The sequence below is a fragment of the Delphinapterus leucas genome, chromosome 2, assembly GCF_059928025.1.
Source record: "Delphinapterus leucas isolate spDelLeu-1000000601 "Yukka" chromosome 2, BTC_Dleu_Yukka2, whole genome shotgun sequence".
Taxonomy (NCBI): Eukaryota; Metazoa; Chordata; class Mammalia; order Artiodactyla; family Monodontidae; genus Delphinapterus; species Delphinapterus leucas.
In genome coordinates this window covers 99,549,656-99,577,132 of record NC_143130.1, presented here as the reverse complement: position 1 = coordinate 99,577,132, position 27,477 = coordinate 99,549,656, and the positions used below count along the sequence as shown (strand labels likewise).

The following is a 27,477-nucleotide window of genomic DNA, read 5'->3' as shown; positions in this document are numbered from 1 at the left end:
ATAAGATAATGAGGGAGTCGATCAAAAAATGGGCAGAAGATCTAAATAGACATTTCTCCAAAGAAGACATACAGATGGCCAAAAAGCACATGAAAAGGTGCTCAACATCTCTAATTATTAGAGAAATGCAAATCAAAACTACCATCACCTCACACTGGTCAGAATGACCATCTTCAAAAAGTCTACAAACAATAAATGCTCTAGAGGGTGTGGAGAAAAGGGAACCCTCCTACACTGTTGGTGGGAATGTAAATTGGTGCAGCCACTATGGAGAACAGTATGGAGGTTCCTTAAAAAACTAAAAGTAGAACTACCATATGAGCCTGCAGTCCCACTCCTGGGCATACATCTGGAGAAAACCATAATTTGAAAAAATACATGCACTCCAATGTTCATTGCAGCACTATTTATAATAGCCAAGACATGGAAGCAACCTAAATGTCCATCGACGGAGGAATGGATAAAGAAGATGTGGTGTATTTATACAATGGAATATTAGTCATAAAAAAGAATGAAATAATGCCATTTGCAGCAACATGGATGGACTTAGAGATTATCATACTAAATGAAGTAAGCCAGAGAAAGACATATATCATATAATATCACTTATATGTGGAATCTAAAAAAAGAATGATACAAAAATGAACTTATGTACAAAACAGAAATAGACCCACAGGACATAGAAAACAAACTTACGGTTACCAAAGGGGAAAGGGTGTGGGTGGGGAGGGTAAATTAGAAGTTTGGGATTAACATATACATGCTACTGTATATAAAATAGGTAAACAAGGACCTACTGTATAGCTCAGGGAACTATACTCAGTATTTTTTAATAACCTATAAGGGAAAAGAGTCTGAAAAAAAATAGGTATATGTGTACGTATAACTGAATCACTTTGCTGTGCATCTGAAACTAACACAACATTGTAAATCAACTATATTTCAATTTTAAAAAAAAGATAATGGGAGAGCAGTGATATGGATGCTGTATTCGGAAGCAAGGAGGACAAAAACCCCACCATTTGACTGTCAGGCACTTAAGAGTAAAATACCCAAAGCTAGAGGCAGTAGGGATAAATCTTTCTGAGAAGACATTGACAGAATAGAAGAGTTGTTTTTTATGGATGGAACATATGGAAGAGTTTGAGAAGCAGGAAGAAGTGGAGAGCTGGATCAGAGGCAAGCCAGTAGGGTGGGTAAATGACAGGGGGAAAGAAAGGGTCTAATATTTTATATGTTGGCCGATGAAAATAGAAAACAGAAAGTAAGTTAGACCCCAGCTGTGTCTTTGTGAAGGTTTACCAATGGCCCTACTGGACTGAAGGTTTGGTTCACCCAGCTTAGAGCAGTGTCAGATCAGCAACTATGGTTCAAGTGTGCATGGCCCTGGGGGAGTCTAGGCCTAGGGGAGGTGTCCCCAGTTACTACTAAGTTATTACTCTTTGGAGTTACTCTTTGGAGTAAGAGTAGCACTTTCCTAATTAAATAAGAATTTATAGAACAAACTAAGCATGATAATAATACCTATCTTATAGGATATTGTGACAATTAAATAAGGTAATATACATACAGCACATAGCACTGGCTTAAGATTAGTTTATAAATGTTAGTTGCTATATGATTATGATTGTTATTAGATATTCAGGTTTGTTAAATGCATTTCTTTTTTCTTTTTACCTATTTTGAGGAACTGAGGCATTAAAGCTTGTGTATTCAGGATTTAGTATCTTTGGTGATTTAGTAAATTTTTGCTGAATTTAAAAATTGGCATTTCAGTAAAAATAACTTGCCAATAATATGAATTAGTTACATTTTTTCTGGAGCTTATGATTATTGCTTTATTGCAGAAGTGAAAGCAAATGGGGGAAATAAGATATTTACTGTTAAGTCTCAATGAGAGGTGCTGTAAGATATGGTAGAAAGGTAATACAGGGGAACCAGTCTTGGTTGGAGGAGCAGAGACTGTTCTAGTCCCAGCTGTCTTTACCTGGCTGCATCACCTGGCCAGGTTATTTACTTTGTTTCCTTATTCGTGTAGACAGAAGTTTGAGTTCACATGGAGCATTTGGGGTCAAATCTGGATTTAAATCAGAGTGTCGTCATTTATCTTCTCATATTATCTTCTGGTCCTACAGAATTAGGATAATAATAACTTCAAATCATTGCTGTAAAGAGTAGATGAATTGGAATATTCATCTGGCCTGCTACTTAAGGCAGGTATCCTAACCTTGTTGAGCCTTAATTTCTTATCTGCAAAATGGGGCTTTGAAACTACTCACCCTTCGTGAAATATGACCAGAGAATTTAGAGAAAAAGAAACGCAAATGGCCTTTAAACATATCAAAAGATGTACAGTCGTGCCATAAGAGAAATGTAAATTAAAACTATACTGAGATACCAGATGGTCAAAAATCCAAATGTTTGACATGAGTCAAATGTTTGGTAAGTTATGGGTAATGGATACTCTTCTACTTTAGTGGTACAACCCCTGTATAGGCAAATTTAACATTATCCAGCAAAGTTGGATAGCCATTTACCCTTTGATCCAGTGATCCTACCTCTAGAAATCTATCCCAGATATACATTGACAAAAATTTGCCCAATTTTTTTAATAGCAAAGCATTACAAAAAACCAAAATGTCCTTCAGTGGGGGCATAGCAAATAAAATATGGTATATCCAGACAGTGGATACAACTATAAAAATGTTAGAATAGTATCTCTACAGATCTCTAGTATATATAAATATGTGTCTGTGCGTGTGTATGTTTAAAAAAAGGAATAGAACAGTAGATAGTAGGCTGCCTTTTATCTAAAAAAGATACATTTATATATATATATATTTTGTGTATATATATGTTTATATTTTAAAACATTGTGGTTTGACAACCCCAAACTAATAAATACGGTTTCCTATGAGGAAGGGAGGAAACAAAGTACTAGATGGAACAGTATTAAGATTGCAAGCTAGAATTGTCTGAATGTACCTTGTTTTGTTTTAGACTTTGAAACCGTATAAATGTTTTACATAATTGTAAAGCAAAATTAAAATGAAATCAAAACAAAGAGACAAATCCCTAAAAATTAAAAGCAAAATGAAAAAAATATCTATCAGTGTATTGAGTAGGAGGTTTAATCACATGGAAAGGAGTTGTTTTTCTATACATCCTACTGGAATCTATCCTAATGATAAAAATATAAATTGTTTTCATTAATTTTATTTTTAGTAATAATGCTGTTTTTTCTATTCTGAGACTGTGTAATTTATGTTATTTTTATATTTACTAGGATTCTGTAAATGTCATAAAAAACAGAATTTTCATTGTAAGAGAAAAATAGATAAAAATGTAAAACAAAATAGGTAAAAACCCTATAATTCTAAATTTGAACTGGAAATAGCAGTGTGAACTCCTGATATAATTTCTTTTAAAAAGGTACAGATACAGTGATTAACCTTTACGACCAGATTGTGTATTCTAAATACCATTGAAGAGAATCAGGGCTTCTTGGAGAAATGGCTGATTAAAAGGTATAGGGGAGGAACATATTGTCATAGAAAGCAAGGAAAATATTCAAAGAATAATGGGGACAAGTCAAAGGACTCATTGAGTAACATGAATGCGCTCCCACTAATCAGAGATAGGACAATTTGAGTATCAAAAGAAAAGTAAATGCAATGGATTAAAACCCATCAACTGTGCTAAAACTTACAAGTTTAATAATGTGGGGGAAAAAAAAGCTCAGTTACAGAAAGAACAGTAAAAGTAGAAAACTGGTATCAAATTCAATTAAGGTAATATATAAAAATGGTTTGAAAATTTAAGGTTCTATTCAAATACACTTTGTAGCAGTGTTTAAAAGTATAAAATTATAAAAGAAATGGTTAAGGTTAAAATCTCATATGTCCTCAGTTTTAATTTTTTTAATTTAAATTTGCATCTGTTCTTTTTTCACTATATTACCTTTTTCTTATTCTTATAAGAATAAGAAAAGTTATAGTTATTAGACTATTCTATTTGACTTTGTTATATGTAATATTTATCTTAAAATTGGTTGATAATTTTACTAAAAAATTTTAAAACAAAGTCAAATGTTAATTATATAGAGCAGAAATCAGCAAACTATTTCTGTAACAGACCAGATAGTAAAAATTTTAGGCTTTACTGGCCACACTGTCTCTGTCACAAATACAGGAAAACAGCCAGAGAGAGTTTGTAAATGGGTACAGTTGTTGGCTGTGTTCCAATAATATTTTATTTACAAAGATAGGCAGCAGACGTTGAGTAAAAAGTATTAGGTGTATTAGGGTTTTGTTTGTTTGTTTGTTTTAACCTTTTATATCTTCCTTTCTAGGTATAAGGGACCACTGTTAGAAGAGCAAGCCCTTATAAAGGCAGCAGAGAGTGGACTATCTTCACCTGAATTTTCAGAGCTCTGTGTTTGGTTAGGCTCTCAAATAAAATCATTGTGCAACTTGGAAGAAAGTATCACTTCAGCTGGTATTGCCATTATTTACTTTTCTGTTTACTAGTAAAATGAAATGATAGGTTATGATTTACAGTTTTATCTATAATGTGCTCACTGTACAAAGAAAAGTCATTACTACAAACAACTTCAATATGTGATTTAAATATCTTTGGATTAAATTTTATATTGATTAGTCCAAAATTGGTTCTTAAATTTATATAAAATTATAAATATTGTTTATCTGCTGTCTTGAACTTAGTATTGTTCTTTAGAAAAAGAAGAGTCTGAATTTGGTTATTTAAAAAGTTTAAGTTTTGAATACTGCTTATTTTGAATTAAGGTGTTTCTTTTCCCTAAAGTATGCATATATTTAATCCCTAATTTAAGTTGTATTACCAAACCTATAACTCAGGACATGGATTCACATAGGAATACGTTTATAAAAAACTTCTGTACTAGCTCACAAGGTTTATTTAATTCACTACTGTATTGGTAGCTGGAGTTCTTGTGGGTCTTTGATTGGTAGAATTTCAGACGTGTAATAAAATGAAAAATAAAATTTGTGGGGGCATTTGCTAGGAGACCAGTAGCCTTCCCTTCTGATGCTGTCCTTACTTTTAAATTGTTTTTTTCCTTGCCGAATCTAATAGAATTCACTTGAAGCTAAGTAAAATAAGCTGAATTCAGAACTTATGACACAAGTTCCCACATAATTAGATGATGAAAGAAAGATAAGCGCTGAGGCTTAATTTGATGATAGCATTTATTATCTAAATCCATAGAAATACAATAGAAATGGATCATTTGCTCTGAAGCCAGTTAATAATTATAGCCATAATAATGCTTTTAATATTTCAGTTACTAACATAAAATATTTCCATTTTATCTGCTTTTATGGAAAGCCCATTGGAAGATATCAGAGATTTAAATATAAAAATATTTATAATTTCATGATTAGATACTTATGTTCTTGAATTTAAGTGTTGCTTTCCATATGTAGAAATATGTTTTGGTTACTTTGACCTAAGCTTTTGGGGTCACACATTTAAGGATTTAATGTCAAAGTGAAAATTTGGAATTGAATATAAAATTAAAATCAACTAGTGGTAGATTTGATAGTATCAGATTACATGGTAAATATTTAGTAAATGTTTTATACCTTTTCTTGTTTAAAGGGAAAGATGATCTAGAAAGCTTCCAGCTTGAGATAAGTGGCTTTTTAAAAGAAATGGCATGTCCATATTCTGTACTCGTATCAGGAGATATTAAAGACCGTTTAAAAAAGAAGGATGACTGTTTGAAACTTCTATGTAAGTTATGTTTCTTTGAACAATTTAAATGCATGTGTTTAATCTGGTTTGTGTTATTTTCAAGTCAAGATTTATGAACTTTAATGAATCATTAGATATTTTGTGTATTAGAAAGTTTTTAATATTTGGCTTAAAATATGAAACTAAGAGATTTTTATATAAATGTATAAATTCTACTGATGTACTCTTTAAGATTTCTAACACTTATGATTTATTTGGCCAATATAGAATGCCCAGTGTTTGTGACTTGTATGGTACTTCAGTAATTTTTCCTTCACCTAATTCGTCTCTTTACATTTATGACTAATTGGCTAAAGTGGTGATCTCCAAACTGCTATTTAATCTTAAAACTCTCTGAAACTAGGCTGCTAAGCAGATTATTAGATGATAGGCACTGAATGATGGTTCAAAAATATTCATTGATCCCTTTCTACTGTACCAGAAACTGCTCTAAGCATTAGGGATGTATCAGTTTAAAAAAAAAATTGTGCCCTTGTGCCACTTGAATTTTAGTGAGTGTGGCCTATTTTCATCAGGGGTGAATTTGGAGTACAGATTACCTATATCTAAACAATTACTATGAATAACATCCATTTATTTATATTGGCTCCCTTAAAATTTTTTTAAATTCAGTTTAATTTCATGCTATTTTGGAAGTTCTACAAGCGGTGACTATTTGAAAGAATTTTTCTAACATCTTCTATTATTGAAGATTTCTATTATTTTAGGTTGTACCATTTATAAGAAGATGCATGTGATATATTCCTCTATGTTCTAGTGTTAAAATGTTAGTTTCATTAGAGCAGAAATCATGTTTATGTGTTTAACTACTGGTGGTGTTGGAAGTGTTGACATTTGAATTATCTTGTTTGTTTTGGGGAGGATAAAAATTATGTGCCCTTCCCCCATTTCTTACACTATTTCCTTGTCTTCCTCCCATTCAGTGTAAGTCACTGATTTAATGAACCATTGTTACTAATGGGAGGTCACAGTAACCCTTAGGTGTATTGGGACACAAAGGAAGGTAAGAAGCACTGGTCATGAGGAACTTGCATATAGATATAGGTAATCCTTAGATTACCTTACCCTTACCTTAGATATAGGTAATCTGTAATTCTTTATGTTAGTCAGTGAGAACTGTGTAAATCATCATGTTTCCCTTTTTGCCTTTGCTTCTAAGAAGCTCAGCAATAACAGTAATATAAGTTTCTGGTCCAAGTAAAAGTAAAGAGGAGATATAAGAGAGGTTGGTATAGTTTTTTCTGATTATAAACATACATGCTCAGGAGGTGGGGTGAAATGGGGAATTGTTAAATGAGTACAAAGTTTCAGTTGAGGAAGATGAAAATGTTCTGGAGATGGATGGATGGTGGTGATGGTTATACAACCGTGTGAATGCGCTTAATGCCACTGTACACTTAAAAAGTTAGAATGGTAAATTTTATGTTACATGTTGAAAAAATACATGCTCATCATAGAAATCTTACAAAGTAGATAAATATGAAAAGAAGAAAATAATTTATAATTTCACTCCCCAGAGAGGATCATGAATAACTTTTCAGTGTATTTCCTTTTCCTTCTCTTTTTCCTTTGTACACACATATTTAAATAAGATTTAGATCTGTTACAGATGTAGTTCCTGCTCTTCCTCTTCTTCATTTAATGTATTGTGAGCATTTTCCCATCACTTAGTATTTTTTGAAAAAATAATTTAAATTGGCTACATAACATTCTATGTTATGGGCATTTTTACTTAACAGATTTCAAATTTGGGGGTATTTGGATTTTTCTAATTTATCTATCTATCTATTTATGGCTATGTTGGGTCTTTGTTACGTGCAGGCTTTCTGTAGTTGCGGTGAGCGGGGGCTACTCTTCGTTGTGGTGCGTGGGCTTCTTATTGTGGTGGCTTCTGTTGTTGCAGAGCATGGGCTCTAGGCGTGTGGGCTCAGTAGTTGTGGCTTGCGGGCTCTAGAGCACAGGCTCAGTAGTTGTGGCGCACAGCCTTAGTTGCTCCGCCGCATGTCAAATCTTCCTGGACCAGGGCTTGAACCCGTGTCCCCTGCGTTGGCAGGCAGATTCTTAACCACTGCGCCACCAGGGAAGTCCCAATTTTTCTATTTTAAATTAATTTTTTTGTTCATATTTTTGGTTACTTAGACAAAGATCATGAACATTTAAAAAAATTCTCTGGTCTAGATATATTGCCATAATTTGCTCCAGAAAGGTTATACCAATTCACAATCTTACCAGCATCTATTTCATCTTTATCTTTAGTTTGACTACCTTTAAAACATACTGATATAATAAGCTTCTTCATGTTATTTTAGAATTGTTTGCAACGTGTGTAAAATGAAAAGGGCCACATTCCTTACTATGTGGAGAGCTTTTATAGAGATAAAAACTCACTGGACTACTGAGCCTGCGCGTCTGGAGCCCGTGCTCCGCAACAAGAGAGGCCGCGGCAGTGAGAGGCCTGCGCACCGCGATGAAGAGTGGCCCCCGCTTGCCACACTAGAGAAAGCCCTTGCACAGAAACGGAGACCCAACACAGCCAAAAAAATAAATATAAATAAAAAAACTCACTGGAAAAATATGTAAAGTACATAAGGCATGAACAGGCATTCTACAGAAAAAAGTTTTAAAAAAATTGCTTCTAAACATGAAAAGATACACAGTTATACCCCAGAGTTAAAGAGTTACAAAAAAAAAAAAAAAAAGGATACCATTTTTCACTTACCAGACTAGCAAATACCAGAAAAAAAAAAAAGTCATAATACAAGTTTGGGGGGAGTAAGCCTTCTCATATACTACAGGCGTTGGAGTGTGGTGGGAGAGTAATTGGTACAATCTTTTGCAAAGGCAGATTTTCAGTAACACAATTAAAATTCACCTGTCTTTTGACTTGGCAGTTCAATGACTAGGAGTTCATACTAACTGTACAAAGATATATGAAAAGAATGTTCATTATGGCATTGTTTGTAGTAGTTAAATAGAAATGGTACATCTTTGCAGTGATACCATTCTATAGCCATTAGAATGAGAGTAGATAAAATGTGTAAATATGGAATGATCTCTAAGATATATTGGTAAATAAAAAATATACAGAACATGTATGCTCTTGTTTCTATAAAAGAAATAAAAGTGCATAGGTGGTAGAGACATATACTAAATATATACATACACACACACATGCGCGTGCCTAAAAATATGCCCAAGAAACTAACACTGGTGATTGCCTCTGGGGAGGGGGAATCTGAGGATCTGTGGTGGGAAGAAGACTTTTCACTGTATTATTTCCCATCTGTGAGGATTAGCATTTTAAATACTAGACTGAACTCTTGTTTGTACTGTTATATACAGCATGTTTCCATAGAACAAAGACAGGCTTCAGCCATGATTCTGCACAAAATATAAATATATTTTTGAAGAACTGGTAATCTGCTTAATGAAGTTAAAAAATCAGAGGGACCTTGGCATAGTCCTCATGTGCAAAGTTTGATACATGTTGGTCTTAACTTTTTGTGGGTTCTTTAGACTATCGTGTATAGATTACATGAAAAAAATCTTAAATTAGTGGCTCTCGATCCTGCCTGCCCGTGCGAGTCACCTTGGGTCTAAAACCACACAGATTCCCAGATCCTACTTCAGACCTACTGGTTCAGAATCTCTGAGGGTGGGACCCTGGTACTTGTACTTTTAAACAATTTCTCAGATATTTTTTCTGCTCAGCTGAAGTTGAAACTGTTGTATTAAATTGTGTGTGTGTATAACTTTAAATAAACAAAAACAAACCCTAATATCTTTACTGTTGTAAAAGTTAATTTTAAAAAAGACTGTAATGATTTAAGATAATTTTTTGCTTTCCAAAATGATATTTTTTAGGTTTTTTTTAATTGAAATAGAGTTCACATAAAATATTGTTAGTTTCAGGTGTACCACATAGTGATTTGACATCTGCATACATTATGAAATGGTCACCATGGTAAATCTAGTAACCATCTGTCCCCATACGAGGTTATTACAGTATTATTGACTGTATTTTATATTGTGTGTTACACCCCCATGGCTGATTCCTTTTCTTTCTGGAGGTTTGTACCTCTTAAGCCCCTTCACCTATTCTACCCCACCCCCACACCCCTTCTCTCTGGCAACTACCTATTCGTTCTCTGTGTATATGAGTCTGTTTCCATTTTGTGTTGTTTGTTTTGTTTTTTCCATCTAAGATTTTTGAATGATTTTTAAAAATATGGCTGTTGAAAGGATGAAATAAAATGTGACAGTGAAAGGGACTTGTGAACAGCCTGGGGTGGTCTGTCTTAAAGGCAGTTTTTCAAATTGCTCAATCTGCTTAATAGATCAGTTAAAGCTATACATTCTCCCCTGGCTTGAGCTGTGCATATCAGAGAGAGAATATTTTATCAGTCTTACACATTCTTAAGCATTTTAAAATTGTTGAAGTACAGGTGGGTCTCTCCTACTAGGCTTTAAACTCTTTGCAAGTAGGCACTATTTAAAAAAAAAATTTCCTTCTGCCCTCTTTATTATTATTTCTTTTTGTGATAAGAATACTTAATGTAAGATTTACTGTCTTAGCAAATTTTTAAGTGTACAATATAGTATTGTTAACTATAGGCACTATGCTGTAAAGTAGATCTCTAGGACTTATTCATCTTATATAACCAGTATGTATCAAACTTTGCTTATGAGGACTATGCCAAGGTCCCTCTGATTTTTTAACGTATTTATTTTTTTTTGGCTGCGTTGGGTCTTAGTTACGGCGCGCGGGCTTTCTCTAGTTGTGGCGAGTGGGGACTCCTCTTCGTTGTGTTGCACGGGCTTCTCATTGCGGTGGGTTCTCTTGTTGTGGAGGAGAGACTCTAGGCGCATGGGCTTCGGTAGTTGTGGCTCGTGGGCTCTAGAGTGCAGGCTCAGTAGTTGTGGCACACGGGCTTAGTTGCTCCGCGGCATGTGGGATCTTCCCAGACCAGGGATTGAACCTGTGTCCCCTGCATTGGCAGGCAGATTCTTAACCACTGCACCACCAGGGAAGTCCCGGTCCCTCTGATTATAAAACTTCAATAAAACAGATCACCAGTTCTTCAGAAATTTATATTTAACGAATATAAAATTTATATTTAACTAAACTCCTTGTTTCCTGCTTCCCCGGCCTGGCAATCACCATTCTACTTTCTACTTTAGGAGTTTGACTGTTTTAGATTCCTCATAAAAGTGATATCATTAGTATTTGTCTTTCTGCGTCTGGCTTATTTCTCTTTGCACAGTGTCCTCCAGGTTCATCCATGTTGTCACAAATGGCTGGATTTTCTTCTTTTTTAAAGCTGGATAATAATTCCATTGTATACATATACCACATTTTCTTTATCCATTCATCTGTTGAAGGACACCTAGGTTGTTTCCAAATCTAGGCTGTTATGAACAGTACAGTAGTGAATATGGTAGTGAAGATCTCTTTGAGATCCTGATTTTCCCTTTGCATGTATACCCAGAAGTGGGATCTTTAAAGCATTCTTGTGCATTTTAACATTATTTGTTTTTCCCTTTTCTTATTATAGTATTTTTAAGTACAGAGCTTCAAGCTTTACAGATATTACAGAACAAGAAACGTAAAGATTCTCAATTAGATAAAAATAGTGAAATTTATCAGGAAGTTCAAGCTATCTGCGATACCCTTGGTATTCCCAAGTCAACAACTTCTGACATTCCACTTATGCTGAACCAAGTGGAATCAAAGGTATTGTATTTGTTTTATTTTTCATTTCCCCCAAATTCAGTTAAATGCTGATATGTAAATGTTGAATTAAAAATGAAAATACAGTTGATCCTTGAACAATGTGGGACTTAGGGGTGCTGACCCTCTGCAGAGTCGATAATTAACATACAACTTCACTGTTGTCCCTCTGTATCTGCAGTTCGCATTTGTAAATTCAACCACCTGTGGATCAGATAGTACTGTAATTTTATTTAGTGAAAAAAATTCACATATAAGTGGACCAGCACAGTTCAAACCCATGTTGTTCAAGGGTCAACTGTATTTCCTTTAAGTACAAGATATACATTCTATTTAAAGAAACATTTATCTTCGTGTAAACTAAATTTTGGATTTGGAGTTAATATGCATGTGACCTAATTTGACTATAAGTAATATTCAGGAATCAGATCTTAATGAGTGAGTGCTAGGCTTTGTGAAGGTTTGCCCTGATAGAAATCCTTTTGCAAATATAAGGGTCCCTTTTCTAAACAAGGTTGTATTACGGTATAATGAAAGAAGTATAGTTATCCTATGAAGTCAAAGGCAAACTAAATTTCTTTTTAATGGATGTTGTTAATAGAATTGCAGTGTGGTTGTCTTTGGCAGTGAGCAAAGAAATGCACAGTTCCTGGTGGATAAGTGTTTAGTAAATGTTTGTTGTATAGTGAATAAATGAATGAGTACCCTGATGGAGTAGTTAAAAACAACTAAAACCTGTGTACTTCTAGCTTTTTTTTTTTTTTTCAGTTATTAAACTATCCTTGTTCCCAGTCAAGCCATCAATTAGAGAGAATGATACTCTCACAGACCAAATTCTGGCTTAATTCCTAGGTTTTGTAGGATTCCTCTAGGGGAATAATACAAGATTCATTTTTAAGGAAAAGAAAATTCTCACCCTCAAGAATAGGTACTAAAACTCTGTTTTTAGACATGCTGTTTTAAACTAAATTCTTGAATAAAGTACTCTTTGCATTGATAATTTATGAACTGAAAAATAAAAAGGTTTGTCTTACTGAATGTCAGAGAATTTTAGTATCATTAAGATGAAAACACAGTATAAAAACTTTTTTTTTTTCCCCTAGAACTTGTAAACCAAAGAATAAGCCTATGAATCCCAGCTCAGAAACACTGGTGTAGAGTTAATAAATTGTTCTTCAGAATTTGTTTCTCTGGATTAAGAATGATCTGGGGTTGGCTAAAATATCTGGGGCTATTTCAAATTGAGACAGATTTCTAGACTCTTCCTAATCTCCCAGTGCTTACACATATTGATCCCAGAGAGGTTTTTTCCTTTTATGAGTTTCAGTTAGAATTTAAAAATACCCCCAAACCTCTTTTCCCTGCTTAAAGCAGGCTGTAATGCCTGTGTTCAAGTGCTGGCAGGCTAATTATAAGGTAGTAGTTACTATGGCCATCATGGCTAAATATTTACCTATAATGACTTACTTCTCCATTCAGTTCCTATCAAAAGCAAAAATTTCCATATTTTCTTCTATGTACGATGTGTCCAGAAGACACTTCGTCATCATTGGGGAGGAAATTTATCATTATCTTTTAGCTCAAATCTGTTCAAATGTAAATCTAAAGTAATTACAGTAATATTAACAGCACACATACAGCATTTACTGTGCTAAATGTTTATATGTAATAACTCATTGCATTCTTACATCACCTATAATGAAGTAGTAATATTATTATTTACAGCAGCCATTTGAGAAAATTGAGGCACTGAAAGATTTAATAAATTAGACAAGCAAGTTTCTAAGTAGTAGTAGTGGTAGACTGGAGTTTCAAACCCAGGTGGTCAACCTCAGAGTCTGCTCTTAACTCCCTTTATCACAGGTAATTCTCAAAGTTATTAAAACTGTTATCTAATGTTGAAATACAGGGAATGTGATTATATGTGAGAAACTTAAGCATGCATTCAGAGTCCCTCTTGAGTAAGGGGTTATGACTAAAACTTTTAGTAGTATATGAAATATCAAAATCGAAGGTATTTGCAATAGTGAGGAATCTACAGAAATGGTATGTTTTAAGAAAATAATAATTCTTTTCAATGTGTAAGAGTAGTGTCAGTAATCACTGTTGTAGTGGTAGATTTACTGTGATGTAAAGCTTAAGCTTTGGGACCCCCTAATTTGCACAAATTCTTTCTAAGCTCATTTTTCAAAAATAGCTTTCTCAAGATATAATTTAAGTGCTATAAAATTCGCCCATTTAAAGTGTACAATTCAATGAATTTTAGTATATTTACAGAGTACAACATCATCAAAATCTAATTTTAGAACATTTCCATCATTCTCAGAAGAAACCATGTGCCCATTTACAGTCACTTCCCATTACCACCACCAGTTTCCAAGCTAATTTTGTGTTCATAATTTTTAATTCTTTTTAAAAGAGGTCCCCCAACATTAAATAAGGTTCATACTCCTCAAAATGTGAACTCTTCCTGATTATTTTCTCTAGTTACTTTATAACTAAGCAACTGTAAATATTTCATGACCTCTGATATTGCTGAAGCAAAAGCGAATGTCTAAATCTTGTTCACCAAAATAAAAATGTTTCAAGTAATTCAAATCAGTGGCTTTGCAAAAGTAATGAAATGTGTATGTGGCGACTAATTGAGAGGGCTTGCTCTCCTTTGTTGTCTTGCTGAACAATGGAATGTGTACAGAATATTTAATGGAGTAAAACCAACATACTCAGCAAAGGTTTTAGTAATTTGTCAGCATGTAAGAGCGTGCCATCTTAAGAAGAAACTCTGAATTTATTTCACATATAAATTATAGATTCTCTTAATAAAACCTTTTAGTAGCTACTTCTTTAGTTGTCCATGTACATTATTTCTTCCTCTGGAAAAGGTGTGCTATAGCTTGAATTAATGTAACTAATGCTTCTTTGAGAAAGATACTCTGCATTGTAGTGATATTCTTTCCTATTATGTGAAGGTATATTTTAACTATTTCTCTTTAACATTTTATTAATTCTCTAGCATTCAAAGCGTTTTAAGCAAGAATAAGATCGTTTTAAATTAGGGATATACATTTTCACAATCTTTTATGTTTAATTTTAGGTGAAAGATATTCTCTCACAAGTCCAGAAAAATCACGTGGGAAAACCACTGCTGAAAATTGATTTAAATCTGGAACAGGCGGTAAGTCATCCCCCCACGTTTTTATTAGCTTTATGTAATTAAAGTAGTGAATATGACTTAATTTTATAGATGGACATCTAGATTTTACAGTGTGTAGCATGCATTTTTTATATTGGAGAATTAAAATGGAATGATATTCTAGAACAGTAGGTCCTAACATTTCTTCACTCAGATTATTAATTAAAAAAAAAAAAACCTGGCCAAAAGTATTTATAGTGCCTAATATGTTAGCATAGTTGTAATTTGAAAAGTGTAGTAGCTCAGCGCCAACAAGATGGGAAGTTGTTGGTATTTTCTTTCCTTATAGGTTCAGACTACTTTGCAAGTAGACGTTTTACTTAAATTAACATGTTTGATTGAAGATCAGGTAAACTGTACCAATTGTAGAGTTTAATTTGTATGTTTAGTATCTTCCGAATATTTTATATGTTCTATCAAATATCTTTATTTAAATAATTTACTGTAAAGTCTCATGGGATCAGAAAATGACCATCAAGTACCACCTTTTGAATTAATAGGAAGTATGGACCACAATTCTGAAATTTCTTTTCTGTGCATAATGAGTCTAAAGGTTATGGTTTTTGTTTCCAAATTCTTTAGGAACAACTGGAAAGAATCAACGATGCCCTTTCCTGTGAATATGAGTGCCGTCGGCGGATGTTGATGAAACGATTAGATGTAACAGTGCAGTCCTTTGGATGGTCTGATAGAGCAAAGGTAAGGCTGTTTTTCCATTTGTGTCCTGTAGGTGGTACTCTGTGACAGCTCTTCAGGCTCTCTTGTCTGTTAGGTAACGATGCCACATTTGCACTTTATCACTCTGTCTGAAGCTCCTGCCCAGGCCAACTGTTGGTCTTAAATAATGATCCTGGTCTTGTATAAGTCCCTGTTTGCAAATATCTTAATTTCTCCCCATATCTTTCACATTTATTTAAAACTCATAGATGTTGTGATTTATGCAAGGATATACATAAAAGAAGGCATCATATGTGATAGATAAATATAGTGAGCAACTGGTCAAGAAAGAAGGATTTACTGCTAAACACCCTACAGTACACAGGATAGCCCTTCACAACAAGATCTGTCTGGTCCAAAAGATCAAAAGTAGCGGTTGACAAAATCTGTTTCTGATGATATGAGATCAGATTTTTCTTTATACATAATATATTGTTATTTTCATTCAACAAATAGTTGAATGCCTACCCTATTTCATGTACACATTAAAGGACATTTATTAAAACATATATTTGAACAGCAAGTGCAATGTGGCACACTGTACACAAAAAGAGGCGACTCTTCTGTAAGCATCATGCCTGTCTGCTTATTGTGCTTACTGTCACTTTGTTTATTTAACTAATGTGAGGTTCATTATTCCTTTTCAGCTTTGCAGTCTGGTTAAAGTAACACATCACTCCTCAATGTTATCCTGTCTAAATCTCTGATAAATAGCGCCTGTCTGCAGAAAGCACCTGCTCAGAAGCAGTGTTAGACTCGCTGTTACTGTTAAGCTTGTGAGAGGTCACCCAGGCTGAGAGGAAAGAAATGAACAGACAAGCTGCTACTGTGTTCTGAAATGATGGGACTGAGGCCACGTATTCTCTGGTTTCTCTCCTCATGGTCTTTGCAGTCTTTCCAGTATAGTATGTCTCTCTTCCTATTCCACAGAGGGATTAAAACCCTTTTTTCCCATTTGATGTATGTCTAAATCCTTTTATTGGACTGTCGAAAAAGTAAAATACTGATTTTTTCTTCAGAAAAAAAAAAAGAAAGAAAGAAGGATTTAGGAATGAATCAGGTAGCACTGATGCCTGAACAAACCTTAAAGGTGGCTTAAGGCTGTGGAGTGTGTTCCAGTTGAAGAGGGCGTTGGAGGGTGGGGGCATTCCCAAATATGGATCTCTTCAGGTAGTTTTCTAGAGAGCTGTCACCCATCATTCCCATTTTATGCCTGTAATCTGTACCCAGGCGGCGTCTGGGATCCTCCACTCCAGACTGTAAGCTGGGACAATTATAGGAAAATATTTGCTTCCCCTGTTTGAGGGATCATTGTGTCCTGTGCTCCTTGATGTCCAGTGTCTGAAAATCACTGGTTCACGTGGGTTGTCCAGTTTTATAGTTGTTTCAGGTAGGAGGGTAAATCTGTGCCTGTTACTCTCAGATATTATTATTACATTCTTTGGATTAACTGGATAGTTGTCCTGCCCCCATATTGTATCAACTGGGGTCATTTATGCAGCTTCATTCAACTGATACCTGGGCTGGGTTGGGCTGGAACATCCAAGACGGTTGCCTCACATGTCTAGGTTTTGCTAACTGTTTCTTGGGGTGCTTCACTTGTCATCTTGGCCCTTAGGCGGTCTCTCTCTCCATGTGGTGCCCCACATTGGTTTCCTATGGCTGCTGTAATAAATTACCACAAACTTCGTGGTTTAAATAATACACATTTATTTTCTTACAGATCTAGAGATCAGAAGTCCTAAAATGAAGGTATTGGCAGGGTTGCATTCCTCCTGGACACTTCAGGGGAGAATCTGTTTCCTTGCATTTACTAGCTTCCAGATACCACCTGTGTACCTCGAGTCATGACCTCATCCTCCATCTTCAAAATCAGTAGTGTAGGATCTTCCATTCTTTCTCCTTCTGCTTCCATTGTCACACGCCTTCTGCTGTCTCTCTCTTATCAGGAGCCTTGTGATTACACTGGGCTTACCCAGATTATCCATCTCAAGATTCCTAACTTAACTCACATCTGTATCTTCAAGGTGACATATTCACAGGTTTCAGGGATTAGGATGTGGAGATCTCGGGGGAGCCATTCTGTTTACCAGGTGTCTTCTAATTGGAGTTTATTTTTTTCCTGCATTGTATTTCGTTATCATATGCGGCTGCTGCTTTTTCCTTTTCTTTTTCTCTTTTTTAAATATACTTTTAAAAATCAAGTATTCTAATGAGTCCTCTTTTCTATACTTTCCCTCCTAAAAGCTTGTATCCTTCTACTGCAGTTTGGGCTGTTTGCGTGCCTATCCTTGGCTACTCCACTATTTCCTGGATTCCATGGCCTTCTCTTTCATTGTTTATTCCCTCAATCTGCCGTAGTAAATCCACAAATAACTTCCTAACAAAGGGTGCATAGGAGTGATTTTTCTGAACCCTTGAATTCTGAAAATGTTTATTCTCCTGCCACATTTGATTGATAGTTTAGGTAAATATAAAGTTCTAGGTGGAAAACATTTTTCTCTAAGAATATTGAAGGCAAAAAAAAAAAGAATATTGAAGGCATTGCTTCATTGTTTTCTAGCATATAGTGCTGCTGTTGAGAAACCCAGTGCCATTGCCTGTCCTTTTGAATGACCTTTTATTTTTCACTGGGAGCTTTTGGACCCTCTGCTTTTTTTTTTTTTTTTTTGAGAATTACATTTTATTTGACAGACTTGCTGAGGACTTAAGCCTGGAAGACAGCCTCTCAGATGACTCTGAGGGACTGCCCTGAAGAGGTAAGGGAGGAACCAGGATATATAGGAGTTTTTGCAAGGAACCAGGTAGTAGGAACATCAAAAGATCATTGTTAAAAAAAAGAAAAAAAGATCATTGTTAATTAAAGAAAAACAGGGACTTCCCTGGTGGTTGGGCTCTCTTCTTTATCCTTGGAGTTCTGAAATTTCACAGCATATGTCAGTCTGGGTCTTCCTGAATTCATTGTGCTAAACATTAGGTGGGCATTTCAATCTGTAGACTCTTAGCTTTTATATTTCTCTTTATTAATTTCTTCCCTTTTGTTTTCTCTTTCTGAAACTCTTGTTATTCAGATATTAGACCCCCTGGATAGATCCACTTGAGTTGCTTTATTTTTTTTCTCATTTTCTGTCTCTTCCTTTTTGATTGACTTTCTTGGAAATGTCCTCAATTTTATTTTGTGCTTGGCACTAAATTTTTGTTTCAGCCATCATTTTTTCATTTCCAGGAATTCTTTTTGCTTCTTGTGTTTTCCTTTTTCATGTTTTTTTTTTCTTGTTTTATGAACGTGCTATCTTCTTCAATGGGGATGAAAAATTTTTTTTTTTAAAGTTTTTTTTTTTCCCCCTTTATTTCTGTCTCTCCCAGGGCAATTTTTGGTTTGTTTTTTTTGGTCTCTCTCTCGTCGTGGCTTTCTTCAAATCATGATGGTCCTTTGTTGTCCATATTTAAGAGAAGACACTGAAAAACTGATTGGGAACTGTAGTCGTTGACCAGGATTGTTGATGTCAGACTTTGGAGCTGCCTCCTGTGCTGTGGAAATTCCTGATGCTCGTTTGGAGAAGTCTTTTCTCTGTAGCTGCTCAGTGTTTCAAGAAGGGAAGCCTCATTTTTTTTTCTATACATTATTCTCCTTTGGCCAGAGGAGGAGGAGGAGTGGCAACATGGCACCAGGGGTTGGAAGAATAGACTATTCCACAAATAGACAGTTAACCCCTATTTTTGGCTCCCAGTTGCATTTTCTGAGATGTTGGTTCCCTTCTTACCTGTATCCCCTTTTTCCATTCTGTTTATTGTAGTATATGTGTATTTTTTGAAAAAAATAGTGTGTTTGAGAAAATACCTTTAGGAAATATCTTGATATCTTCTCATCTTGGTCTTTTTTCATCATGTTTTAGGACAAGGAGGTTGTGTTTTTGTTGTTTTTCCCTTAGTCCGGAAGATTTTTTAAATATCTTTTTTCTCAGAGTATAGGTCAAATTTTGGCCTTTCATGCCATCCTTTTCAATTGATTATATGAGTATATACATTTATACCCTGAGTTTTCTTTTCTTGTTAAATTTAATATATCTTTATCTTATTCTCCCTATTTCATATGTCTGATGTTGAATGACTCATCAAATATTGTTCTACAGCATTTAAAATCTTTTGCATACAGATATACTCTATTGATTGACATTGAGTTTTCCTTTAATTTTGTCTCCTTTGACCCTGTAATGAAATTTTTGGCGCTAAATTTTTGTTCATGTCCATGATATATTCCTAAAAGTGGAATTCCTTGATCAAAGAATATGCATTATAATGCTTTTGATGCACACTCTAGAGTTGCCCTTCAAAAAGATTATACATGTTTATTAGTATGGTTAATCTGATTTCTCTGTTACTTTGCTGGTATTGAAATAGGACTGAGTATACTTCTATAGTTTGCTTTTTTTTTTTTTTTTTACTGAATATATTGTGATCATTGTCCCATATCTCTAAAAGTTCTATTTTGGTGTCCTTTTAAAATTAATTTTTAATTTATTTCTTATTTTTTGAGTTATAATTCACCATCTTAAAGTGTACAGTTCAGTGGTTTTTAGTATATTCACTGTATTCTGTGCCATTATCTAATTCCACAACGTTTCCCTCACCGCCAAAAGAAACATGCACCTATTAGTGGTCATTTGCTGTACCTTCAACTTCCTTTTCTGACACTCACTACTATAACCTACTTTCTGTCTCTTTGGATTTGCCTGTTCTGGATATTTCATATATATAAGGAGTCATACAATATGTGGCTTTTTATGTCTGGCTTCTTAGCATAATGCTTTCAAGGTTCATCCATGTTGTCCCATGTAACTGCACAATCAGCCCTCCATGTCTGCAGATGTGAAACCCATGGATTCCTAGGGATTCCTAAATGGAAATTTACTGTGTGAAAGGTTATGACTCTTAATGCTCTTGATTCACATCACCAAATTGTTTTTTACAAAGTTTGTATGAATTTAAGCTCCTACAAGTAGGGTAAATGAAATTTTGCCTTCACTTTAGCTTCTTTAATATTTAGAATATTATCAATTTTATGGCTAACTTGATGGTTAAAAAAGACTAAATTGTTTTAATTTGTATATTTTTTATTAGTGGTACAGTTGAATTTTTTTCATAAGCTTATTAGTCATTTGAATTTCCTCTTTTTTGAAATTTCTATTTGTGTCTTGTCTTTTTTTCCCCTTAAGGTCTTCCTGTTTTCCTTCTGATTGAGCTTTTTATATATTAAGGAAGTTAGCTAGTTGCTTTATTTGTTGAAAATATTTTCCCCAGTGGTCTTTTGTTTTATGTCTTTTGATGTGCAGAAATTTTAGTCTATAATATGGTTAAGTTTTTCAGTTTAAAATAAAACTTTAAACAGTGAACTCTTTTTAAAAATTTATAATTAATTTTTTTATTGGAGTGTAGTTGATTTACAGTGTGGTGTGAGTTTCTGCTGTACAGCAAAGTGAGTCAGTTATACATATACCTATATCCACTCTTTTTTAGATTCTATTCCCATATAGGTCATTACAGAACATTGACTAGAGTTCCCTGTGCTATAAGGTAGGTTCTTATTAGTTATCTATTTTATATATAGTAGTGTGTATATGTCAGTCCGAATCTCCCAATTTATCCCTCCCCCCTCCCTTTCCCCCTTGGTAACCACAAGTTTGTTTTCTACATCTGTGACTCGATTTCTGTTTTGTAAATAGGTTCTTTTGTACGATTTTTTTGGATTCCACATATAAGTGATATCATATGATACTTGTCTTTCTCTGCCTGACTTACTTACTATGATAAACTCTAGGTCCATCCATGTTGCTGCAGATGGCATTATTTCATTTTTTTTTATGGCTGAGTAATATTTAATTGTATGTAGGTACCACATCTTCGTTATCCATTCCTCTTTTGATGGACATTTAGGTTGCTTCCATGTCCTGGCTATTGTAAATAGTGCTGCAGTGAACATTGGGGTGCATGTACCCTTTCTAATTATGGTTTTCTCCAGATATATGCCTATGAGTGGGATTGCTAGATCATATGGTAGCTCTACTTTTAGTTTTTTAAGGAATCTCCATACTGTTCTCCATAGTGGCTGTACCAATTTACATTCCCACCAACAGTGTAGGAGGGTTCCCTTTTCTCCACTCCCTCTCCAACATTTATTGTTTGTAGATTTTTTGATGATGGCCATTCTAACAAGTGTGAGGTGATACCTCATTGTAGTTTTGATTTGCATTTCTCTAATAATTAGTGATATTGAGCATCTTTTCATGTGCTTTTTTTTTTTTTTGCATACAAATTCTTGACCTTATATATTCATTTTGTCAGTTTTTTCCCTGCCTGTAATGGGTTTCTTAACACGAAGTCAGTCCATGCCCAGGATTTCTTTTTTTTGTTCATCAACATTAGACTGTATTTTGCATTTATATAATAAAATATAGAAGACAATAAAAATGAGTATTGCTATAAGCAACAACAGAAATAAAACTCATGAGCGATATTCAGCAAAACAAGGCAGATATAAAATGATATACATCGTATGGTTTCTTTTTAAAAAATTCAAAACTGGGCAAAACAAATTTATGGTGAAGGTAGTAGTGATTATGGGAGCAGAAGGCAGGGGTCATGACCAGGAAATAGTATAAGGAAGGCTTCCGAGGTGCTGGGAAAGTTCTGTTTCTTGATCTGAGTAGTGGTTATACTAGTGGGAGTTCAGATAACTCACATAAGTCATAGGTTTATAGTTAAACTTACGACTTATACACTTTTCTCTGTGTTATAACTTATTAAGAAAGCTAAGACAAAAGCCTTATTTAGTTCATTAAGATCAGCAGTTGGCAAAGAATTACTGAATATTATTTTAGACAGAAAGTTCAAGGAAGTGTCTTAGGTGATCAAAGATTCCAAGTCCATTCCACTATCAAATATATATTTTTTTCTTATTAGTCATCCATTTTATACACATCAGTGTATACATGTCAATCCCAATCTCCCAGTTCATCACACCACTCCCGCCCCACACCACTTTCCCCCCTTGGTGTCCATATGTTTTTTCTCTGCTTCTCTGTCTCAATTTATGCTCAGCAAACCAGATCATCTGTACCATTTTCTAGGTTCCACATATATGCGTTAATATACGATATTTGTTTTTCTCTTTCTGACTTCACTCTGTGTGACAGTCTCTAGATCCATCCACGTTTCAACAAATGACCTAATTTCGTTCCTTTTTATGGCTGAGTAATATTTCATTGTATATATGTACCACATCTTCTTTATCCATTCGTCTGTCAGTGGGCATTTAGGTTGCTTACATGACCTGGCTATTGTAAATAGTGCTGCAATGAACATTGGGGTGCATGTGTCTTTGAATCATGGTTTTCTCTGGCTATATGGCCAGGAGTGGGATTGCGGGGTCATGTGGTAATTCTATTTTTAGTTTTTTGAGGAACCTCCATACTGTTCTCCATAGTGGCTGTATCAATTTACATTCCCACCAACAGTGCAAAAGGGTTCCCTTTTCTCCACACCCTCTCCAGCATTTGTTGTATGTAGATTTTTTGATGATGGCCATAACAAGTGTGAGGTGATACCTCACTGTAGTTTTGATTTGCATTCTCTAATAATTAGTGATATTGAGCATCTTTTCATGTGCTTTTTAGCCGTCTGTATGTCTTTTTTGGAGAAATGTCTATTTAGATCTTCTGCCCATTTGTTGATTGGGTTGTTTGTTTTTTTGATATTAGGCTGCATGAGCGGTTTGTATATTTTGGAGATTAATCCCTTGTCAGTCACTTTGTTTGCAAATATTTTCTCCCATTCTGTGCGTTTTCTTTTAGTTTTGTTGATGATTTCCTGTGCCGTTCAAAAGCTTTTAAGTTTCATTAGGTCCCATTTGTTTTTATTTTCATTACTCTTGGAGGAGGATGAAAAAAGATCTTGCTGCAGTTTATGTCAGTGTTCTGCATATGTTTTCCTCTAAGAGTTTTATAGTATCTGGTCTTACATTTAAGTCTTTAATCCATTTTGAGTTTATTTTTGTGTATGGTGTTAGGGAATGTGCTAATTTCATTCTTTTACATGTAGCTGTCCAGTTTCCCCAGCATCTCTTATTGAAGAGACTGTCTTTTCTCCAGTATATAGTCTTGCCTCCTTTGTCGTAGATTAGGTGACCATGGGTATGTGAGTTTATCTCTGGGCTTTCTATACTGTTCCATTAATCTATATTTCTGTTTCTGTGCCAGTACCATACTGTTTTGATTACTGTAGCTTTGTAGTATAGTCTGAAGTCAGGGAGCCTGATTCCTCCAGCTCCGTTTTCCTTTCTCAAGATTGCCTTGGCTATTCAGGATCTTTTGTGTCTCCATACAAATTGTAACATTTTCTTGTTCTAATTCTGTGAAAAATGCTATTGATAATTTGATAGGGATTGCATCGAATCTGTGGATTACTTTGGGTAGTATAGTCATTTTGACAATATTGATTCTTCCAATCCAAGAACATGGTATATCTTTCCATCTGTTTGTGTCATCTTTGATTTCTTTCATCAATATCTTATAGTTTTCTGAGTACAGGTCTTTTGCCTCCTGAGTACAGGTATTTTATGTGATGGTAGATGGGATTGTTTCCCTAATTTCTCTTTCTGATCTTTAATTGTTAATGTATAGGAATGCAAGAAATATCTGTGTATTAATTTTATATCCTACAACTTTACCAAATTCATTGATGAGCTCTAGTAGTTTTCTGGTAGCATCTTTAGGATTTTCTATGTATAGTATCATGTCATCTGCAAACAGTGATAGTTTTACTTCTTTTCCTATTTGGATTCCTTTTATTTCTTTTTCTTCTCTGATTGCCATGGCTAGGACTTTTAAATCTATGTTGAATAAAAGTGGAGACAGTGAACATCCTTGTCTTGTTCTTGATCTTAGAGGAAATGCTTTCAGTTTTTCACTATTGAGAATGATGTTTGCTGTGGGTTTGTTGTATATGGCCTTTACTATGTTGAGATATGCTTCCTCTGTGTCCACTTTCTGGAGAGTTTGTATCATAGATGGGTGTTGATTTTTGTCAGAAGCTTTTTCTGCATCTATTGAGACGGTCATATGGTTTTTATTCTTCAGTTTGTTAATGTCGTGTATCACATTGATTGATTTATGTATGTTGAAGAATCCTTATATCCCTGGGATAAATCCCACTTGATCATGGTGTATGATTGTTTTAATGTGTTGTTGCATTTAGTTTACTAGTATTTTGTTGAGGATTTTTGCATCTATATTCATCAGTGATATTGGCCTGTAATTTTCTTTTTTTGTGATATCTTTGTCTGGTTTTGGTATCAGGGTGATGGTGGCCTTGTAGAGTGAGCTTGGGGGTTGTTACTTTCTCTGCAAGTTTGAGAAGGATAGGTGTTAACCCTTCTCTAAATGTTTGACAGAATTCGCCTGTGAAGCTATCTGGTCCTGGACTTTTGTTTGTTGAAGTTTTAAAATCACTGTTTTAATTTCAGTACTTGTGATTGATGTGTTCATATTTTCTATTTCTTCCTGGTTCAGTCTTGGAAGCTTGTATCTTTTTGAGAATTTGTCCATTTCTTCTAGGTTGTCCATTTTATTGGCATATAGTTGCTTATAGTTAAACAATGAACTCTTTATTGTATTTGGAATCCCCTTAGTTATATGTTGATTATTATTATTATTTTACAAATAGACAACAGTTCATTGCAGCACCATTTAAAAAATCTATTTCTTTTCTCATTGCTCTTTTTTTTAATGTTTTAATATTCTTTATTTTTAGAGCAGTTAAAGGTTCATAGCAATACTGAACAGAAGGTTTTGAGATTTCCATTTACCTCCTGCCCCCACACACATAACCTGCCCATCGTCGTCCCCCATGAGAGCAGTAAATTTTTGCAGCTGATGAACCTACATTGATACATCATTATTATCCAAAGTCCCATAGTTTATATTAGGTGTCACTCTTGGTGCTGCACATTCTATGGTTTTGAAAAAATACACAAAGACATGTATCCATCATTATAGTATCATACAGAATATTTTCACTGCCAGAAAAATCTTCTCTGCTTTGCCTATTCTTCCCTCCCTCCGCACAACCCCTGGCAACCCAGTTAATCTTTTTACTATCTCTATAGTTTTGCTTTTTCCAGAATGTCATATAGTTGAAGTCATACAGATTATTATTTTCAGATTAGCTTCTTTCACTTAATAATAGACATTTAAGTTTCCTTCATGCCTTTTTGTCTCACTGATCTTTGATGCCTCATCATTTATTGCATTCATGCATTTATGAGGCCCTGAATCTCAATTGCCTCTTTTGTTTCATCAATCTATTCCCCCTACCAGTTCCATTTAATTAGACTGAGGTACGATAGTATAGTGTTATCTATACAACCACTCTAAAAGGATGTTTTGAAGATTAAAGATACGATATTAGATGAAGAATAAATAGCTTGGCTCATTTAACAAGTAGTCAGTGAATGTTAACTCTTAAGGCAATGATGATTTAGATATCCCCTACCTCCCTGCCCACCACTCCCCGCCAAAAAATATTCCAGTAGGACTGCAGTAAATCTATAAGTTAATTTTGAGGGAAACCAACAATACTCAATGTCCCCATCCAGAAACTTGGTATTTCTGTTTATTCAAGTTTTACTTCTGTTTTTGTAGATTTACTAATGTTTTCTTCTTAAAGGTTCTGTGTGTGTTTTTGGTACAGCTATTTTTAGGTATTTTGCTTTTTGTTAATATGAATGGGATTTTTTTTTCGTTACTTTTTAAATGAATTGTTATTGGTAGTTATGTAGTCTTTTAGCATCTGTTGGGCTTTTTTTTTTCTCATTCTACTTACAGATTATCAGATATTTGAATGTTTTGCTCTTCTTTGTTTCTTTGCTTGTGTTATTATCTCCTTTTTTTCTTTCTGAAGATTATGGTTGCCATCGCCCTTTTTTAAAATTAATTAATTAATTTGGCTGCATTGGGTCTTAGTTGTGGCACACGGGATCTTTGCAGCGTGCAGGATCTTTAGTTGCAGCATGCAGGATCTTCATTATAGTATGTGGGATCTTTAGTTGTGGCATGCAGGATCTTTAGTGTGGCATGCAGGATCTTTTGTTATTGCGTGCGGACTTCTCAGTTGCAGCGCACAGGCTCTAGAGTGCGTGGGCTGAGTAGTTGGGGTACGCAGGCTGAGTTGCCCCACGGCATGTGGGATCTTAGTTCCCTGACCAGGGATGGAACCCACGTCCCCTGCATTGGAAGGTGGAGTCTTAACCACTGGACCACCAGGGAAGTCCCACCATTGCTCTTTCATTGAAATGTTCTTTGGTTCCTTTTTTCCCTGAATTTTGTCATTTAGATAAAAACAGATGACATAGCAAGAATTTACCAGCCTAAGCGTTACGCTTTGTCACCCAAGACAACAATAACCTTGGCACATCTACTTGCTGCCCGTGAAGATCTATCCAAGATCATCAGGACAAGTAGTGGCTCCAGCCGGGAGAAGACAGCATGTGCCATTAATAAGGTTGGTTTTTCTTTCAGTAACAGTGGATAATGAATTTATAATATCCTTGTTTGATGTTTTTACAGATTTAATCCATTTTTCTTTTAATCCTAGTGAACTCCTAGAAAAGAGAGTGGTGGAGGGGCTTCAGTCAATTTAGGCTTAGTAATGTTTTCTGTGTGCATGTTTGTTTGAATTTCTGTATTCATAAATTAAACCACAGTTTTATCTGAATTAGAGGAATTAAGAATTATTTTTATGAATAGCATTAGCAAGAATTATTTGCCTTCTTTCCAATAATGTAATCATTTTTTGTCAGTAAAAATCTGTAGGAGTCATTTCGGGTACTCACATATTCCTTAGATCCTTGGTGTAGAGGGAGGAGTCCATGCTTTGGGTTTACATCCTAGCTCTATCATTTACTTAGAGCAGTCACCTTGGGCAAGTTGCGGAATCTCTTGGAGGTTCCATTTCCTGATTCAGAGTATAGATCCATTGCTCTGAC

The 27,477-nt window shown here is 34.8% G+C and overlaps 1 protein-coding gene across 1 annotated transcript in view; it reads left to right on the top strand.

Annotated features, from left to right (window-relative positions):
* Positions 1–27,477, top strand: part of TSLIG3B (tRNA splicing ligase complex subunit 3B) — a 38,027-nt gene that overhangs the window by 3,804 nt on the left and 6,746 nt on the right. Inside the window, exons 2-7 of the mRNA XM_022587512.2 lie at positions 4,352–4,497; positions 5,641–5,775; positions 11,352–11,530; positions 14,622–14,702; positions 15,303–15,419; positions 26,826–26,993. Of these exons, the coding sequence (XP_022443220.2) occupies positions 4,352–4,497; positions 5,641–5,775; positions 11,352–11,530; positions 14,622–14,702; positions 15,303–15,419; positions 26,826–26,993 (826 nt within the window). The remainder of the gene's footprint in view (positions 1–4,351; positions 4,498–5,640; positions 5,776–11,351; positions 11,531–14,621; positions 14,703–15,302; positions 15,420–26,825; positions 26,994–27,477) is intronic.